General features: G+C 43.3%; 1 protein-coding gene across 3 annotated transcripts in view; it reads left to right on the top strand.

The window, feature by feature from the left end:
- oxr1a (oxidation resistance 1a) overlaps positions 1-21,546 on the top strand; it is a 761,132-nt gene that overhangs the window by 210,158 nt on the left and 529,428 nt on the right. For all 3 annotated transcript variants that reach the window (XM_068032290.1, XM_068032288.1, XM_068032291.1), the window contains exon 3: positions 1,861-2,060. In XM_068032290.1, the coding sequence (XP_067888391.1) occupies positions 1,861-2,060 (200 nt within the window). The remainder of the gene's footprint in view (positions 1-1,860; positions 2,061-21,546) is intronic.

Here is a 21,546-nt window from a genome sequence, read left to right as displayed (position 1 = left end):
GGTTAACAAAACTGAGGCTCATGGAATAAGAGGGTCAGTGGTCAGCTTGGATAAAAAAAACTGGCTGTAGGACAGAAAACAACGAGTCATGATTCATAATATAAAATAAAAACAAGAAATGCTGGAAATACTCAGCAGGTCTGGCAGCATCTGTGGAGAGAGAAGCAGAGTTAACGTTTCAGGTCAGTGACCCTTCTTCAGAACTGCAGAACTGGGTCATGATTTATGGTTGTTTTTCAGACTGGAGGTTGGTGGTGTTCCTCAAGGGTCAGTGTGAGGAGCACTGCTTTTTTGTGCTATCTCAAAATGACTTGGATCTTGGAATACAGAGTAAAGTTTCAAAATTTTCCAATGATACCAAACTTGGAAGAGTGGCAAACAGTGAGGATGATACCAATCGACTGCAACAGGACATAGATAGGCTGGTAGAATGGGCAGACAAGTGGCAGATGGAGTTTAATACAGATAAGTGTGAGCTGATGCAATTTGGCAGAAAGGATAGGAAGAGGCAATATAGATTGAACGGCATGGTTCTAAAGAGTGTACAGGTTCAGAGAGACCTGGGGGTTCATGTACTTAGATCTTTGAATGTGGCAGGAAATATTGAGAGAGTAGTTAGCAAAGCTTATGTGATCTTGGGCTTCATAAATAGACGCATAGAGTACAAAAGCAAGGAAGTTATGCTGAAGCTGTATAAAACTCTGATCAGGCCACAGCTAGAGTATTGTATCCAGTTCTGGTCACCACATTTTAGGAAGTATGAAAGGGTGCAGAGGAGATTTACCAGAATGTTTCCAGGGATGAGGGATTTTAGCTACAGGGTTACCTTGGAGAAGCTGGGGTTATTCTCCTTGGAACAAAAGAGATTGAGGTGAGATTTGATAATTGTGTACAAGATCATGACCGGTTTAAATAAGGTGGACAAAAAAAAGCTGATCCCAATAGCTGATGGTACAAGGGCCAGCGGACACGGATTTACGTTTTTTGGGCAAGAGATGCAGAAGGATGGGCGGAAGAAGATTTTTCTTCAGTGTTTGGTAATAACCTGGAATGCTGCCAATAGGGTGGTAGAAGCAGAGACGATGAATGATTTCAAAAGGAAATTGGATGGGCACTTGAGCACAATAAACTTGCAGGACTAAGGGGATAAAGTGGGGGAATGAGACTGATTCAGCTTCTCTATGGAGAGCAGGCATGGACTGGATGGACCGAATGGTCTCCTTCTGTATTGTAATGATTCTGTGACTTATTGGCTACTTGCCTCGTTGATGCAGGGAGCTCTGTCGGTCCCAGGCCCGCCACAACAAATTTGATGGATGCTGGGAGAGGGGTAAGGAAACCAGAATGCTGGCTGGCAGCAGTTTCTTCGGGCCCCGTCCGCCTCCATTCCGGCTCTAGGCGGGACCAAAAAATTCATCCCTTTTAGTCTATTTATTCAGTCAGCCTTAGCCAGCTCTCCCCTCACACCTATGTCATTTACTCTGTTTAAGTTTACGATTTCTTTTTTGGACTGGAGTATGTCGCTGTCAAAGTTAATATGGAGTTCAACTGTATTATGATCACTTTCTTCAAGACTATGTTTTACAATGAGATTAGGAATTAAACTTGCCTCATTACACAATATTGGATCTAAAATAGCTTTGTCTTTAATTGGTTAATAAACATTACTGTGAAGTCAGATATAGTCAGTGTTAGGATGTGTACAAGCCAGAAGCTATTTATTTATGTAATTATGCCATCATTAATTTTGTGACTTATGACGTATTGGCATCACAATAAATAATGATTAAGAAAAACGTTGAAAGTACATCACTCCTATTGTTTTCTCTGAAAAACATCTATCCTCTTGCTGTATTGCAGACTGAAGAAGAAGTCCCAGTCAGTAGACATGACTGCTCAAGAATTTGGCAGTCCAATGGCAGCTGAAGATCCATCATCCCAAACTGGCAAGATCCCAAGTGTTCTCAAGACAACCACATCAAAGGAGGAGCAGAACAATGCTGCCAATGCACAGAAACACAATACTAGACGGACTGATCTCAAGAGGTATTATACAATAGGTAGGTGTTGAGCTGTAATACCAGCAGGAAAACACAACTCAGTGATTACAAGCCATCACGTGAGATTCTTTTTTATGCTGCATGTGTAGTGTGGAATGTAGCTATTATTTTTGATATCTCAAGATTTGTACCGTTAGAGATGCATTTTCAAATTATATTTTAACTGTGTGGTTTCGCTGCAATATAGGTGATGATTTCCTTAGTGCTTAATAGTTGTCCATGAGTCTCACTTATTGTAATCTATCTTTAGTATGTGAGTTTTTCTGGTTAAAATGAGACAGTTAATAAAGTTGCTGTTAATCTTATCTTTAGCATGAGCAACAGTATCAATTTATACCAATGCTGCTATTCAGTGATGCAACAGAAGTTGGACTTACTGCCACTTGTATAATTCCAATTGACATATGCTTTAGCTTGTATAAGTAACAATATGTGGTATTTGTTTTGAAGTACAGGTAAGTCGGGGTACACCCTCCTCAATCTTATATGATTACAAAATTTCCCGAATAATGCATGTCATCCTGCAGACAGAAATCCGATCAGTTTATATTGATTTGGTCTCCTTGAGAAATACTCCGGAGCCATACTTCTGTTAGGTCAGCTTTCTGTGATTATATTCCATCCAAGGGGTTCCGGCGTCCTGGGGCTCTGCAAGGGGGTCTGGGGTTCTGGGGGCTCTGCCAGAGGGTCCAGGGTCCTGGGAGCTCTGCAAGGGGGTCCGGGGTTCCAAGGGCTCTGCCAGAGGGTCCGGGGTCCCGAGGGCTCTGCAAAGGGGCCTGGGGTGTCGAGGGCTTTGCAAGGGGGTTAAGTGTGGGTTTGTGGGGGTGGGAGGTGTGGCAGTATAGAGTTGTTAAACTGCTGTGTCATAGGTCTTGTCACTCACACTGCTGGAACAGAGGGTGGGCCACCATCAAGGTTGGGCTCTGAGATTCATCAGCGACTCCGCTGAGAGAATTGTCAGATCCTCGGTTGCCAAGGCAAGAACCCAACGATTGAGTGATGCACGAAGAAGGCAAGAGACAACCTCGTAATAACTCATATACAGCCATCCTGATGCCCATTCACAAAGAGTGAAATAAAGGCTCACCTTAATGCCTGAACTATGTCTCCTCCATTCCATTTGTGGTCCCTGTCTTGCGAGCAGCTGCAATGTGCACTAGTGACCACGGGAGACCATCTATTAACGAGGGCTCTCATCACACTGCAATAGTAATGAGGTCACATTGGCATTGGCCTTGGGGGGAAGGGAGAGGTCAGCAGCTCACAATTAAGGCATAGTGGCACATGATTTCAGACAATGATGGCTAATGATTTGAACAAAGGAAATTTTAATTAATTACCACAAAACATATATGCTATACCCATGAGTCCCAAAGTGAGGCTAGGTGCTCTTCTTAATATGTGTGCATCTAGGTGGTGTGAACCCTGCGACAGCAGCTGGGCTTGAGGCAGGCTGCCCCTTGGCCTGTGATAACTTTGACGGCCGTCCTTTGGCTGCCTGTAGTGTGGAAAGCCCCGATGCATGGGGGTGTCCTGGACTGGTGCAGGACTCTCCTCAGGCGTCACGGCTGCTGGAGCAGAGCTCAATGGAGGAGGGGCTGAGGAGCCAGTGTCCACATTTGGAGTGTCCTGAGGGGAGCCCCCACATGTGGATGGCAGCCTCTCCTTCTGCCTTTGAAGACTATCTTGAGCCTCCTTGCTCTTCGGAGAAGGACCAGGAGCTGGAGAGGCCTCCAGGCGCCTGTTCCTTCTCTGGCATTGTCAATTCTGTGTTGAGCTCATGGCCTAGGCGATGGTGTGCAGGCCTGTGTGGATCTGTGGGATCTGGCTCTCCAGGAGGATCGCCAGGCTCTCCAGGAGGATCGCCAAGCTCTCCATGGATGAAGCCATGCGCTCACATGCCTGAGACATGGCACTCTGGCATCTCTGTTGTTAGTTGCCTTACCTCTCTCTCTGCAACTCCAGCATGCCATGTGCTCAGCATGGGCCTGGCCACCCACAGTCCTCTGACTGTCCGAGACCTTGGCTGTCTCAGCCTCAGCCGGCTGCTCAGGTGTGTGTGTTCTCACCAGATTGTGACCCTGAATCTACAGCCAAGCAGGTACCTACTGAGGTGAAAGTATTTGCACTTGTGGAAGGTGCATGAGAATTATGGGACAGTGCATCCTCGAGTGGGCCTCCTCCTCGGAGGTGGGCAGCTGTCCCCCTGTGGCTGCAGTTTCCTGTGTATGGCAACCTGCATGAGAGAAGACAAACATGTGGTTGGGCTGTACAGATCTGATGCCAACCATGTGTGATGTGGCTCTCCAACATTGATACGCATGCTGATGGAAGCCAATCCTCACTGGAGGTGAATGCATACAGATCTGGGAGTCCTCCGACAGTCAGGACCATCTCCCTCCTATTATGGGCCCCCTTGAAGGATGGAGCTAGTAGAGATTGGCAGACAGATCAGCATGACATTTTTGCTCATGTCAGCCCCTTGTCCCATACTGGGGAATCTGATGTCTCGCATGCTGAGACTCGCTGTCAGGGGAGTTAAGGGGTGGGGGGAGTGGGGGGGGAGCTATAAAGGAAGGTGGCCTGTGGTGGAGAGGCAACCATACATCTGACTGGAAGAAACAGAACCCTAACCACTCAGACAATTTCGCAACGCAATTACCCTCCCCATGTCGCGCAGCCTCCTGCATAGGCAGATGCAAAGCTCAGCAAGACGATTGGTATGGAGCACTCACCTTGAATGAATGCATTGTCCCTCTTCCTGGACTGGACCCAGTTGCATTGGGTGGCCCCTTTGGCTACTGAGCTCCTCTGCGATCTACACCCAGGCTTGCTAGTCAGGCAGGAGGACCTCTTTTTACCATCGTAGGGAAAGAGAGAGCCTTTTACCTTTTTCTTGCAGCCTGGAGGAAAATCTGCAGGGAAGCATCACTGAACTGTGTCTTGCCTCGGCCATCCTGTGCTGTCCTCCTCGAGGAGCTGGGGGCTCCAGGGACTAGTCAAGCAATGTTTTAGGCTGCACAAAGCAACACATGACGTTAAGGCAGGAGTGATTGCAGGGCTGGCAGGCCTTTAAATATGGCACCAGCACCTGCTCCCGAGTCATCTGACGCCGTAATCACCGACTAATCACCGACTAACCTCGGGCCTCCACCACATGATTGGGGAGAACCCACACCTCCACTATGCAAAATGGCCACGCACCACATAATCGCAGTGGGTTGGCCACCCACATGATGGACAGGATTGGTGTCAAGGACTGGCACGTACGCTGTGCATACCTGGCATCTAGAGTTGCTATTTGTAGTGCAGGAAGAAGCCTATGAAATTGATCCCAGGCATAAGCTAGGTGACTTTTTAAAGACATCAATTCAAAAATTCTCCTAATTGTGCCCTATTGCAAGGCCACCTACTGCGGTACTGTACCACAGTGCAGTGCGTCGATGCATTGCCACAGTACAGTGCCACAGCTATTTTCTGGTATTCTCAGGCAGGGTTGCTAGGTCGAGGGCAATGAACCTGCCAAAATTATTTCAATAATCCTGATTCGAAAAACTGATCAGGGCCAGGGCTGCATCCTCATGATGGACAGAACTCTCATCCTACTGTACTGTAATGGCATAAAGGTTCATGTTAAATTGTATAATTGTGTCATCGTTTTCCTTTTCTCAGTAACTTGGATCTGCTCATTTTCTCTCTTCCCTTGATGATGATGTAGTCGAATTTGATTGCTGTACTGCTGCTGGAATGGGGCAGCAGCAGGACCAAAATTTTAAAAACACTCACTACTGGCATCCTGCTCAATGCCTGACTTCTGCCATTTTTAAGTAAACCTTAATTTTGACTTTATCTGGTAACATGTGAAAGTCTTTACTGGGGTTCCATGTGTCATTCGGACCCCAATGGTGGTGCAGAAAAGTACAATGCCCCACTGAATGTTGGATCCAGCCACTACGCAAAGTATAAAACAACCAGAACCAACATCCATCAAAGAGATTGCTGAGAGCAACGTTGGCAAGGTTAGAAAAAAAAATTGCTACAATCTTTAGGGGCGGCACAGTGGCGCGTTGGTTAGCACCACAGCCTCACAGCTCCAGTGACCCGGGTTCAGTTCTGGGTACTGCCTGTGCGGAGTTTGCAAGTTCTCCCTGTGATAGTGTGGGTTTCCGCCAGCTGCTCCGGTTTCCTCCCACAGCCAAAGACTTACAGGTTGATAGGTAAATTGGCCATTGTAAATTGCCCCTAGTGTAGGTAGGTGGGAGGAGAATGGTGGGGATGTAGTAGGGAATATGGGATTAATGTAGGATTAGTATAAATGGTTGGTTGTTGGTCGGCACAGACTCGGTGGGCCGAAGGGCCTGTTTCAGTGCTGTATCTCAAAACAAAATAATAAATTTGTTTGGCATCAGGATGTGCATTATTCATTTTTGTCCAGCTCCCTAAGTCATGTGCACCATTGCTAATGAGGTCTGCTGGCCATCACACCTCCCAAAATGGAGAGCTACCTATCAATGTTCAGAATGCAATGGTTCAGGGCTGTTACGTGTGACATTCGGCTGACCTTCTGATCTCTCCACTTACCTGATATCCTCCAAATATGAAAATCAACCCAGTTGTCTTGTTTCCATCAGTGTTGGGTGCTCTCTGTTACTTCACCAAAGCTATGATACTGTTATACGCTTATGAGCCTTAACAGTGAGTGTTAGCAAGCTATTCATCTGTGAGGACCACCAAAGCCAAGTACAATTCCATCCCAATATCCCTAAAATCAACACAAACCAAAATTGACTATAGTAACATCCGAGTCGATATAAGTTAGAAACTCATTGAATGAGCCATCACAAGAACCCATCATTGTTTAACAAGAGATGCTTTTTTGTCGTTTTTTTTTCCCAAAGAAGGAATATTTTGACAAACACCTCTTTATAAAGATCTTTCAATAATAATTGACTGTATTGTAACACAGGATACCCTACTTGCAAGAACAAAACTCATATTGAGTCTTCTAATTTGTCAGCATTTCTTTATTGTCCATTATGGTACATGTACAAGTCAAATATTACTGTACGATTTTCTCTCTTTAGTATGGCAATGCATTAGCAGAGCTGGAGACATCTTGTTCTCTTGCAGACATTGACTGTGAACTCAGAACGTTTACCGGTCCTCAGGTTACTGAAATGTTTTTTCTGTAAGCTGAGTAGAAAAGTCACTTCCAATAAGTCTATTTACATGAAATTGTTACTGTCAGATACAATCAGTTGGTTGACTCATGTAAATAAATCATCACTTTATCTTCCTTAAATTCTTAGCAATCATCATATTGAAAAAGATAAAAGAAGCTAAGCAACATTTTATTCCAGTCATCTATAAAGTATTTCAAAATATGCAGTTTCTGAGTATGCAGAGGAAAGCTAGACATGAGTGAGGCCCTGAACATGTTGATGAGTTAAGTTGTGCATTGTAGAGCTTTCAGGTTGTGCATCCTCAAGCACAGCTGATGCACTTTAAGTCTGTTTTTTTGTGTTTCATCAATGGATGTCAATAGTGGAGAGTAGAATACAAACCTTCCCTCATATGTCAGAATTCCAAACTGTTCTTTGTTTTGCCAAAACCTGGATTTGCCCAAAATACCCACAAGTGAGGTGTCTACACCCATTTGAAATGACTATTGATTGTTGAGAACAGATCTGTACATCCTGACCATATGTGTGTGGACAATCAGAGTACTTTTTTTGTTGTCTTCTGTTCAGCATTTGCTGGCAAAAATCAGTATGAAATTTAAAATTCCCATGTGACTGATTCACCTTGTAAAGCACCTTCATAAAGCATATGGGATCCTGGGCTTTATAAGTAGAAGCCTAGGGGGGATTTTAATATTGGTGAGCAAGTACATCTGAGTTCGAGTGGGGGCGTTAAATCCTGGAAAAATGTGAGTCTGTCAGGAAGTCAGCTCCAACCTTAGCTTAACTCTGCCTATATAGCATGCTGTTTAACATGCATGTAGTCCAGAGTTGTAACTTCACCAGGTTTGCAACTTGTTTTAGGTATGCCTGGTGCTGCTGCTGCCATGGTCTTCTGCACTCCTCATTGAACCGGGGTTGGTCCCCTGGCTTGATAGTAATGGTAGAGTGGGGGGATATGCCTGGCTATGAGGTTATAGATTGTAGTTGAATTCAATGCGGCAGCCAATTGGTGCACAGCAAGATCCCACAACAGCAATGTGATAATGACCAAACAACCTGGTTTTTTTGAGGGATAAATACTGGCTGTTTCTTGCTGTCCTTCGAAATAGTGCCAAGTGATCTTTTACATCTAACATAGAGGACAGACTGGGCCTTGGTTTAACGCCTCATCTGAAAGATGGCACCTCCATCAGTGCAGGGCTCCCTCAGTATTGCACTGATTTATCAGCCTAGATAATGTGCTCAAGGTTATGGAGTAGGACCTGAACCCATAATCATGACAGTGCTACCACTGAGCTATGGTTGATGCAATTTTGTGTCTTAAAGTTACTAAAATATTAGCTGTGCAATGAACAATCAGTAGTTCAAAAAATAAACTTATTGTGACATATTTAAAAACTGTAATCATGATAGTTGTCCTTTTAAAAAAAAAAAGCAGCGAGTGTTTTAGATTCTGTTTACGCCTATCTGCGGCCTAGATTTGCGCTGCTGTATTCCATGTGGTGCTTTGTGAGCCATTCTGCTCCAGCTGTAATATAGACTTGTTCCCATATCACATGGTTCCCACTCTTGACAGGGCAGATTGAAGTAATTGTGGAGAATCAATTATTAAGCATGTCCATAAAAAACATAACTGTTGTTCAGGAGGAGCAAGGTCAGTGTTGACATTGAGTCACTGGCCTTTGTTGTTGAGTTAAGGAAGCACAGTGCTATAGAGGAAGAGCATGTGGGAAAGGAGGGTCAGGAGTTCCTGTGCATCAAGGCTGTACCACAATAATTCACGGATAAATACTGTATTCAGCTTTTGGAAATAGGCAATTACTGAAGAAAAAAGGAAGAGGATAATCTGTATTAAGTTGCATATACATACAGCGTGTCTGTAACCTAAGTGTCAATTTGAGTAAATTGACCAGAAAGGCACCGAAGCACTAAAATATGCCAAAATGCATCTGAAGTGACTCCTTTTTCATGCTGTAAAATAAATGATCTCCAAATTGCAGGAAATAACTGGAAATACAAGTAAAATAATTCAACATTTTGATCACATGACTCCTTTTCCCTCATATTTGAGACCAGCACCTCAGAATTCTGAAGAAGGGTCACTGACCTGAAACATTAATTCTCTTTCTCTCTCCACAGATGCTGCAAGACCTACTGAGTATTTCCAGCATTTCTTGTTTTTACCTCAGAATTCTGTGGTCAGTGGGGGTCTGGGACAGGCCATAGCACCAAGATTCACTGGGATTCCCACAAAGAAGCCTCAAGAAATCCTGCCAGGATGCAATGGAGGTGGTGACCTGACATTTTGGCCAAGAAATTCAATCACATCACATTCTTTCTGGTCACTAAACGTGCGCCTAAACTTCTAAAATGGCAGGCAGGAAGTGCGCTGCCTGCCATATTGGAATGGGCGTCTCTATAGGCATCCAGGTCTTCCTGCTGCCTCACTGTTAACCTCTGGTATTCCCCAAGGATTTATCCTTGGCCCTCTCCTATTTCTCATCCACATGCAGGCCCTCGGTGACATCATCCAAAAACATGACATCACAGGCACGTTGACGACACCCAACTGTACCTCACCACTTCCTCTCATGACCCCTCCACTGTCCCTAAATGGTTAGGCTACTTGCCTGACATCTGGTACTGGATAAACAGAAATTTCTTCAATAAACTATGACACCAAGGTTGCAAGCAGTCCAGTTCAGCCTCAGGCATTTGCTAGGGAGAAAGGTGGAGTCAAAATATTGGGAAGCCTGAAGTCATTGTCTTTGGTCCCCACCACAAACTCCACTTCCTAGCCAGTGACAATGAGAAAAATGTAGCAACGCATCTATATAAAAATCAGCAGCAAACAGCTATTGGGCTGTTTATATTTAGGTACTTTGGAGGTCTTTTATTGGAAAATAGAAATTCCAATTTAATTTGTTTGAAGATTTTCTATGTAATAAATCACTGTACAGCATCATGATCTATTTAATTCCTGTCTGGCAGTGATATTGTTTCTGTCTTTTTTCATTCAAAATCCAACCAGGAGAAGCTTTAATGTAATACTCCTCCAGATATTTAGTTACGCAGTTGATGAATATTTAATAAAGTGTGCTGCCGAGAAAGAAATTGGAGTGACATATAATTTACTTCTTGCCAGACAGTGACACCAGCGATTGCATGTTGGAGCCCTGCTTGTCAATTTTTGCCATTTTAATGAGTGACTTAAAAAACTTCCATTCAAGTTTTGTGCCCCGTGTAGGTTCTCTGAATTTTACCCTGCAACAATTCATCTTAGAAATGCCAAAACAAAAATATTTTAAAAAGCATGGATTCTTAGTGGCTGCTGGAGGTTTTATCATTTCTCTAAATCAAAATAAGGTGAAATTGCCAAGGGTTAATTTTCCTAACGGCAGGAATGTCACTCACTTACATGTTGGATATTTGAAAAAAAGGTAGAGCTTGGATTTATGTAGCCTTACACACAGCCTCAGGACAACCTAAAAGGCTTAACCGCTGATAAAGTACTTTTTTGGAATTGTAGTCATTATTGTAATATCTGAAAACCATCAGCTAATTTGTACACAGCAAGGTCCCACAAGCAGGTGTTAGAGCATCTGTTTTTTGTGAAGTTGGTTAAGGGATAAATATTGACCCTTATTCTTTGAAAAGTGCCATAGGATCTCAGTTTAATGTTTCATCCAAAGCCTGGCACTTCTGACAATGCAGCAACCCTTTGGTACTGCATCGGAGTGTCAACCTAGTGAAGTGTCTGGAATGTGACTTAAACCCATAACCTTCTAAACTCAGGGACAAGAATGCTATCACTGAGCTATGGCTGGTGCATTTGTGCATGTAGCATGCAATATGTGCATCAGCAAGTGGAGTTTCCTGCAGTGTGTGTGAAAACAGAAAAATGTGCTTTCATTGTAAATGTGCCCAGGGCTTTTCCATAGTGGTAACTCAAGATCCTGCAACACTAACGGGGAAGTTTGGAGTTTGGCACATGGAACATAGTAATAATAGTTAAGCATGGCACAAAAGAATAAGTTCCTGCTCCAATCTACCTGTCCCTTGTAGATGTCTTTAGTTACCATTTCTCCATTCTAATCAGTGTTAGACTTTGTTATAGATGCAAACCCATATTTTTATTAAAAAGCCTTTTTTTGACCTGGGCCTAAAATTTGCTAATGTTTGTGCCATTTTTCTGGGATATCCACCAGTCAGCCACCAAATTTACAGTGGTAGAGAGGAGAATCCCAAGGGAAGTTCTAGCCCATTATATCATAGGAAATAGGAGCAGGAGTAGGCCATTCGGCCCCTCAAGCCTGCTCTGCCATTCAACTGATCTTGGCTGATCTTCTACCTCAACGCCATTTTCCCACACTATCTACATATCCCCTGATACCTTTAATATCTAAAATAGGAACAAAGGAAATAGGAGCAGGAATAGGCTAATTGAATACAACTGCTGCATTCTGAGAAATTGTGCACCCTGCTTATGCTCAGACTGCAGGATTTCCCTTCAGGTAACAGGACAGGAAATAAAAGTATCATCCCTGTATTTCCATATGTGTTGTCCTGATCTCCTACAGTTATTTACATTATTTCTTCAAAAGTTACAAGGGGAGGTCTGGCTAGCCCCCCTCAAATTGACTGCCTACAAGTCCAATCTAAGGCTTTTGTGAGCGGCTGAGACTCAGTGTAAGGTATTAAGAGACACAATGGACAATTCAGCAGGTAAATTTTTTCATGTTCTTGTAAAATGTGTAACATTTTAATTTTGCTTCAGATCATGTTTGGTCATTATAAATTTCCATTACTGAGATTTAAAAAATTGGTGGATGAAATGTTTTTCAAAAACTATTTTGCGTGGTTTGATTTTTCTTTTCTTTTCCTGGCCATTTGAAATTGGTTGTTTGAACAAGTACTTAGTAGTTTCTTAATGGCAATTTCCTCATTGTTTTCCTTGCTTTTGATTTATATGTTACTGTCCTCCTGAGTTCCAATTTTCTGTTGTTTCACTTTGATAAAAGATATTATAAAAGTTAAGGCTGAAGCATTTGCAACAATCTTCAACTGGATGTGCTGAGTTGATGATCCATCTTGGCCTCCTCCTGAAGTCCCCAGCATCAAAGATGCCAGATTTCAGCCAATTCGATTCACTCCGCGTGATATCAAGAAACAACTGAAGGCACTGGATACTGCAAAGGCTATAGGCCCTGACAATATTCCGGCAATAGTACTGAAGACCTGTGCTCCAGAACTTACCATACACCTAGCCAAGCTGTTCCAGTACATCTACAACACTGGCCTCTACCCGGCAATATTGAGATAGTCAACATGGCTTTGTGAGGGGCAGATCATGCCTCACAAGCCTTATTGAATTCTTTGAGGATGTGACAAAACACATTGATGAAGGAAGAGCAATGGATGTGGTGTATATGGTTTTTAGCAAGGCGTTTGATAAGGTTCCCCATGGTAGGCTCATTCAGAAAGTAAGGAGGCATGGGATACAGGGAAATTTGGCTGTCTGGATACAGAATTTGCTGGCCCATAGAAGACAGAGGGTGGTAGTAGATGGAAAGTATTCAGCCTGGAGCTCGGTGACCAGTGGTGTTCCGCAGGGATCTGTTCTGGGACCTCTGCTCTTTGTGATTTTTATAAATGACTTGGATGGGGAAGTGGAAGGCTGGGTTAGTAAGTTTGCCGATTACACAAAGGTTGCTGGAGTTGTGGATAGTGTGGAGGGCTGTTGTAGGTTGCAACGGGACATTGACAGGATGCAGAGCTGGGCTGAGAAGTGGCAGATGGTGTTCAACCTGGAAAAGTGTGAAGTGATTCACTTTGGAAGGTCGAATTTGAATGCAGAATACAGGCTTAAAGACAGGATTCTTGGCAGTGTGGAGGAACAGAGGGATCTTGGGTTCCATGTCCATAGATCCCTCAAAGTTGCCACCCAAGTTGATAGGGTTGTTAAGAAGGCGTATGGTGTGTTGGCTTTCATTAACAGGGGGATTGAGTTTAAGAGCCACAAGGTTATGCTGCAACTCTATAAAGCCCTGGTTAGACCACACTTGGAATATTGTGTTCAGTTCTGGTCGCCTCATTATAGGAAGGATGTGGAAGCTTTAGAGAGGGTGCAGAGGAGATTTACCAGGATGCTGCCTGGAGTGGAGGGCATGTCTTATGAAGAAAGGTTGAGGGAGCTAGGACTTTTCTCATTGGAGCGAAGAAGGATGAGAGATGACTTGATAGAGGTGTACAAGATGATGAGAGGCATAGATAGAGTGGATAGCCAGAGACTTTTTCCCAGGGCGGAAAGGGCTATCACCAGGGGGCATAATTTTAAGGTGATTGGAGGAAGGTTTAGGGGAGATGTCAGAGGTAGGTTTTTTACACAGAGAGTGGTGAGTGCGTGGAATGCACTGCCAGCGGTGGTAGTAGAAGCAGATACATTAGGGACATTTAAGCGACTCTTGGATAGGTACATGGATGATAGTAGAATGAAGGGTATGTGGGTAGTTTGATCTTAGAGTAGGTTAAAGGGTTGGCACAACATCGTGGGCCGAAGGGCCTGTACTGTGCTGTACAGTTCTATGTTCTATATGTTCTAATATCATATGCCACACTCATACCCTTAGTTAAAATGGCACAGCCCTTAGAGATCAGTTCAGTTCCAGAAGCTTCTCACTCATTCTGACCTCCACAAGCCACACGCAGCTAAACAGTTGTTTAAGTCAAATAACTGGGGAAACATTTGAAATTCTCATGTTCAAATTAATATATTATTATACATGTTAGTAGTCTAGGCTAGACTCATGCCTCAATGCCAGAGGTGACCAAGTTCATGCCCACTGCACCATCCAGTCCCTGGAAATTAGTTCCACAATGTTGATAGAATTAAAGAAAAACTTGCATTTATATCATGCCTTTCACAACCTCAAGATGTCCCAAAATATTTTACAACTAATTAAGCATTATTGAAGTGTAGTTGCTGTTGAAATCTAGGAAATGCTGAAGCCAGTTTGCCCACAAGGTCCCACAAACAGCAATGTGATAATGACCAAATAATCTGTTTTAGTGATAATGTTTTTGGAATAAGTATTGGCCAGGACTCTGCGGAGAACACCCCTGCGCTTCTTTGGAATAGTGCAACGGGCTCCTTTACTTCAACCTGAGAGCAGACAGGGCCTCAGTTTAATATCTTACCTGAAAGGCAGCACTTCGAACAGTACTGCAATTGGAGTGTCAGTCTAGAACTGTGGTCAAGTCTTTGGAGTGGGACTTGAATCCACAACCTAGTATTACCACTGAATCATGGCTGACATCCGCTAGGGATGCTTTGCTTGAAGGAAGTGTAAGATATAGTGCATGGGTCTCGACATAAATAAGACATTATGGAACCAAAAATCCTCAACCTTTCTGGCACAGTCCCACCTCAAACCAAGCATGAGAGCAGTGTAAAAACCGCAAATTAGCCACCACTCAGTTATGCTTTTTTCTGACCTGATCTCAGGAATTTATGGTATCTTGCAAGGGTCAGGACTTCCACCTGTAGGGTCAAATGGAGCAGGGCCAGGGACTTCTTTACCAGGAGCCCTCCCTGGAAATGCAGCCTGAACATTCAAAGAACGCTTCAAAATTCAGTCTGTGGGAGGGGGAGAATGACGATCGCCACTCCCCAGACTGAGCATAGAATGCATATTGCGACCTCCAGAGTCAAGCATGTGCTCACTATTAAAATGCAGAATAAGAAACTTCCCTTTGGCCTCTGAAAGTCTGGTGGGGTCAATGACAGAGGTTCCCAGAAGACGCATACTGGTATAATTGTTGGGGCATATATTCCCTGATTCTCTGACCCACAGTCCCATCGAGCTGTGCTAGAAGTACAGAATCACCCCTTCATTGTACTGCTGCTGTTATACTGTGCACTAACTAGAACTTTAAACATATAGTTATATTGCAAGGTTCAGAAATCTGAAACTGGATGTTTCAGACAGTATCACTCGTATTATAACCAGAGCCCAATAGCTCAGTCACACACTTTTATGGGCAGGTTTATTCTCTTGCAGTAATATTGATAGATTTTGGATGGATATTATCAGTACCGAAAGTGCTTGTGACAAGATGGCCCTGTTCTCAGTTATTTTCTTAAATCTGATTAAGATGGTACAACAAAATTGAGTGCAGTGCAGGTTTCAAACCTTTGGGTATGCTGAATGGTGCAGCTTGTGGTGAAAATGGATTACTCAGATTTGCACAAGCAAAATTCACCCACTAACTCAACATTAAAGTTATTATGCTATTAGAGATTATTATTTTGTGATAAGCCTTTCCTGTTAGTAAATAAACATACAAGATGTCAAAATAGTCAGAAAGTAATGAAAACCTGTTGAGGTGGAAATGAAATTTTGCAGCGTTTGACTCCAATTGCAGAGCCTTGCTTGATCGGAGAATTGGATGTGGAGGTGAGTAAGTCCAAATCTTTGAGTTCCTGGTTTTCTAGTGATTCCTTTTAATAATCCTCTGATCCATGCTCCCAACAAGTGAGGTTTTGTAGAGGGAGCAGAGCATCATAAGTTTTACAAATTTTCACAATAATTTGCTGTCAGACTTACAGGTGAATTCAAGTAATATAAAATAATATAAAATGGTTTATGAAAGAATAGCTGTTTAGAGATAACTAGTGCTGCATAATTGCAAAAATTATAAGGGACTTGTAGTTCTCTGACATCATTCCTGAGGAATTTTCCACCCCATGTCTGGTTTTCATGATTCTTTGGTGGATATCCATTCCTTTTCCCAATTAACGGTATGTGCTTGACTACTAAGTAGTCTTTTAAGGGCTAATATATTCAATCCATAGTGAACTATATATTAATTTCATCAAAGCCCATGGTAATGTTATTTGATATCAAAGATTTTGAGGTTCTCAGAAAGAAAGTTCCGGCATCATACGACAGACGAGCATCATAAACTTGAGGTATTCCTGCATAGAGATAATTTTATTGAGGTGCCTAAAATCTTGGGAATATATCAGCTGGGTCCCAGAGTGATCTTCCATGTTAAGACAAGCACTTGTACAAGAGAATAGTCATTCAAACTTTGATGCAAAATGGTGAGTGTACAATTAGAATCGTAGAACCAAAGAATCTTATAGGATAGAAAGAGGCCATTTGATCCATTGTGCCTCTTTAAAAGAGCAGTCCTATAGTCCCACACCATAGCTTTTTGACAATATCCCTGCTAATTAGTTCTCTTCAAATACGTCTAATTTCCTTTGAAAGTTCGTATGGAATCTGATTTTACCACCACTTTCAGGTAGTGCATTCCAGATCATAACAACCCTTTATGTGAAAAAACTCTCTTCATTTAAGACAGAGATGAGGATAAGGATAATTTATAAGTTTGTATGTACATATGTTCTTAACCTCATCTGCACCCTATCCAAGGCCATAACATCCTTCCTAAAGTGTGGTGCCCAAAATTAGACACAATACTCCATTTGAGGCTGAGCTAGTTTTATAAAGGTTCATCATAGCTTCCTTGCTTTTGTACCCTATACCTTTGTTTATAAAGCCCAGGATCCCATGTGCCTTATTAACCACTTCTGAACCTGCCCTGACACCGAAAACGATTTGTACACATATATCCCCAGACCCCTCAGCTTCTGCATCATCTTTAGAATTGTATCCTTTATTTTACATTGCCTCTCCTCATTCTTTGTACCAAAATGTAGCATTTCACACCTCTCTGCATTAAATTTCATCTCCCATATGTACCCCATTTCAACAACTTATCTATGTCCTCTTGAAATCTTTTTTTAAAAATTCTTTCATGGTATATTCACGTCACTGGAGACGTTCCCCTGCAGTTTCCATGAATGTGTAGTGGATCAGGCCATGATCAAACCAGCTCCCCCCAGAGGAGACTGAATTAGCACTGCAGGCAGATGACCAGGTCTGTCTGTCTGAGACTTTATTTGGAAAGTTAGGAAACCAAGGGAATGAAGTAAATGGATTTTCCCTAGGTGAGGCTCAGCGAGCCGACCTAGTATTGTACGAGTTAGCACAGGCTGCCCAGTCTGAAAGTGAAGCAGAGGGAGTCCCTGATTGCTACTATTTAAAGAATGAGATACTGATGAGAAAATGGAGTTCTCTTCACAGACCTGAGAGCAAGGAGTGGACAGTGGGTCACCAGTTAGTGGTGCCACAGAGGTACCGGAGAGAAATATTAAGAAGGGCCCACAAGACTACAGTGGCTGTACATGCCGGTATACAAAAGTCCAAGCCCGCATAAGACAGCAGTTTGACTGGCCAAAACTCCACAAAGATGTGGTGGAGTACTGCAGGAGTTGCCACAGGTGCCAGGTTGAGGGGAAACACCAACCTACAGTGAAACCTGCACCCTGAAGTCCTGTACTGGTGTTAGGAGGACCCTCCAACAGAGGGCTAGTGAACTGTAAGGGACCCCCGCCGAGAACAAAAAGGGACAGGCAGGCACAAGGCTGGCAAAAGTTTAGAAAGGGAAGAGGAAAAGTGACCAAGAGGGCGGGTTAAAGGAAGTCCGGGAGGAATCCCAGATGAAAACCCCGACTGTCCGGTCAGGCAACCCCGAAAAATGTGAAAGGTTAGACCCCACATCCTGCTATGTAAATGCAGACACTAGAACCACCCCACCAGAGTTATTAACAGCAATTACAGGAACCTGCAGAGACAAAGAAAGGCCTCTAGGGAGCACATAAACTGTGAGGGTGATGCCTTACCTAGTCAAAATGCCACAGGGCAGTGCAGTAAAGTCTGCACAAATACCTGCCGGCAGGAGTATCCCAGGGGACAAAGGAGAGATTAGCAAAGAATCCTCCCCTGCAGTCAGAAAAAAAAACACCCTTCCCCCTAAAGTCAAAAGCCTTTGCATGACTCAGCAAAGCATTGAAAGAGAGTTCAGGATAGACCCTCCCACTACTGACTCTCCTGGGAAAAAAATTACCTCAGCTGGAACAAAGACCCTAAGCAGCCATGGAAATGGGCAAACGGAAGAGAAACTTCCCCAAAAAAGAACCACGTTTATTGGGATGCCAAAAAAGGAGCGATTTTAGTAGGTTTTAGGATTTATGAATGAATGGGAATGAATGAGAGAAAGGCATGTTTTTTTTCTGTGTCTTATATTTTCTCTCTACTCTTTGAATGAAATGCACCTTTTCTCATATTGCATTTCATTCCCCTGGGTGTGGAGGTGTCATGCTAGGCTCCCATCTGCCAAGAATGAGGCACATTAATTTTGTCATGAACATTGATTTTAAACTGTTACTGGAGTGAAGAAAGGACTTGTTAAACAGATCAGCCATGGCTGGAAAAGATATTTTCACATTAACAGACTGTGATCGGAAGAACAAAGGGCCATTCCCTGACACATTCAAACCACAATGGACCTTGATCACCAGGTATTGTGTGTAAGAGGAGCATTCCAGGCCCTGCTAAGATGATACAATCCCCAGAGTCAAGGCATGGTCAAACCAGTCACTCACATGACTAACCTGCTTGGCAACCTAGGTTTTTCTGAATTGTACAAACAGTTTGAACTGAGAGTGTTTGTTTGCTCCTGGACTGAGAAGGTCTGTCCTGCCTTCTCTCATCTTTTTCTCACAATCCACTGAAGACACATGAACCCCAAGAGAGAAAAGTCTCCTCTAGCGAACAAGGTTTAAGAAGATTACTGGACTCCAATGAAAAGCAAGATCTACCTACAATCAAGGACTCTACAGTGAGCTCGAAGAACCTTAACAAACCCTCTTCAGATATTGCCTCAAACTTTTCCACTTTATTTTTCTTCTGCTCTTTTCTGTCTCTATTTACATGTGTGTATCACATATGCATGCTAGCTTGGGCGCAACGTGTATCCAAAGGCGTTAACCAAATTAAAGTTTAAGTTTAATAAATTTCAACTTTTCTTCTTTAAACCTAAGAAAGCCTGTTTGTGCTGGTTTCTTTTACCTTATAATTGGAAAACGGTGAACAAGGATTCACTAATGGGGAGCTAAAAACAGTGTGTTTAAAATTAAACCCTGTTATGGTAAGACCAGGTGAAGGCTGAGAGGGACCCCAAGACCCCTTTCTCATCTGGTCATAACACTGTTGCATGCAGCTTTTGCTGTTTAGCATGCAAGTCGACCTGTGTTGTAATTTCACCAGCCTGACACTTCATTCTATCACGATCACTATCACTATCTTCCCCAAAGTCCACAACACTTACATCTGCACACCCAGACGATCAATGATTTCAAAAGGCAATTGGGGAAAATAAACTTGCAGGACTTCAGGGATAGGGCAGTGGAATGGGACTGACTGAATTGCTCTATAGAAAGCCGGTATGGACTTAAAGGGCCACATATCCTCTTTCTGTGCCATAATGACTCTGTGACTCCTCTGTAGGATAATATACCTTCCCATCTTCGGATGCAGCTAAGTATAGGACTTAGCCTTGTTGATACTTTTCAGTTATAATCCTGTAACAAGAAATTAGTGCTCCTAGTAAAATGAGATTTACATAGATTAACAGAGCTGTATTCAGTACAGAAATACCTTGAGCTGACCTTGCTGTGTGAGATGCTGCCAGAAGCTATCAGCAGCCCAAATTACACAGCTAGGTCTGAATACTACTATTGTAAATGGATTCAGGAATTAAATTTAGTGGGCTGTACCTTTGCTGCATTATTAGGCTGGCATATTTGCAACTCATTGTTTTGTTTTCATGCAAGCTATGCATTGAATACCATAATTTTGTTGTTAAACTGAACAAAATCATATATATTTGGAATCAAACTCCCCTCCACCCCTTTCAGGACATCTGCAAATTGTGTCAGAGGTAAACTAGTAATGTTACAAATGCCATCTCCCTTTAAGACAATAGTTTGTAGGCATTGCATGCAATCTATCAATATGTAAGAACCTTATCATCAAGGAAGAATCAAGCATGGTTAATTATTTTAGAGACTGCTATCATGCACTGGTCATGTGGGAGCTAGGAGAGTCAAACTCATCTATTCAAAATTTCTAACAGTGAACTGATAGAGGAGAGATGTTGTGAGTAGAGCTGTCAGCACTGCGTTGATGTATTCCTGGAGGTTTCATCATGTATCCCATGGCAGCTGGAGAGGAACTTGGAAACGGGGGGGGGTAAATCCAGTTCTTGTGGTCCATGTTGGAACAGCGGGGAGGTCCTGCTGAAAGAGTATCAGGAGTTAAACTCTAAATTAAAAAGCATGACCTCAAGGGGAATTATCTCTGGATTTTTGTCCGAGTCACATGCAAATTGGCATAGGAGCAGGAATCTCAGGAGAGTTAACACGTGGCGAAAGGACTGGTGTGGAAAAGAGGGGATCCTTTTCATGAGACACTGGCATCAGTTCGGGTACAGGAAGGAGCTGGGTAAATAGGGAAGTGGCAAAGTCTTTGAACTAGTCAAGTGAGTGGAAGGATGTACAAGAAACATAAGCAGCCTAAATATAAACAAAACAGGGAAGGAGAGCCTAGGAAAGAATAAAGTAAGGGAGAATATTGATGGCAATGGAATAAATAGAGTTATAGAACAGGGGTCTAAAAAGATGGTTAAGCGTCAAGTGAAATGAAATCCTATTAAAAATGTGTTAAAATGCCTGCACAGCAATGCACACATGGGCAGAATTTTATGCTGCCATTTGAAGCCGGAATGGTGGCATGGGGGGGACGGAGAATTGCGTCCGCCTGGAAATCCGACATTGTGACACCAGTTCCCATTTAGTCAGCGGTGGGAAAGCACCAAGGTGGATTCGCCGCCCCGACATGACAGGAATGTATTTTAAATTGCTGGGCAGTTAATTTCAATGCATTTGCAACTAATTTGTCGCGATTCAGGGGAGGTCTTGGGATTAAGTGGACAGCGGGCGGCACTCGTGCCTTCGGGTTCATGACCGTTAAAAGCTGGCGGAACCAACGTAAGGCTTCAATGCCGCAACAGGTAGGCAGGCATGTCCTCGGGAAAGAGGAGGGTGCGGAGGTCATTTTCAGGCTGCAGTGCGCTCTGCAAGGGAGGTCAGAGTCTTGGGCGCTCTGCTGGGGGGATTGTGGTCATTATCCTGGGGGCTCTGCAAGGGAGTTTGGGGTCTCAGGGGCTTTGCAAGTGGGGGAGGGGAGCTTGGGTTTGGGTGGCTATATCGGGTGACTAAACTATTGTGTGAGATGTTTGGTTACCAATACTGCTGGATAACAGGGTTTGCCGTCAGCAGGGATGGGCACTGGGGGCCATCAGGGATTCTGCCAGGCAAAGTAGCAAAAGCG

The sequence above is a fragment of the Heterodontus francisci genome, chromosome 5, assembly GCF_036365525.1.
Source record: "Heterodontus francisci isolate sHetFra1 chromosome 5, sHetFra1.hap1, whole genome shotgun sequence".
Classification (NCBI taxonomy): Eukaryota; Metazoa; Chordata; class Chondrichthyes; order Heterodontiformes; family Heterodontidae; genus Heterodontus; species Heterodontus francisci.
This window is presented reverse-complemented; position numbering and strand designations above follow the sequence as displayed.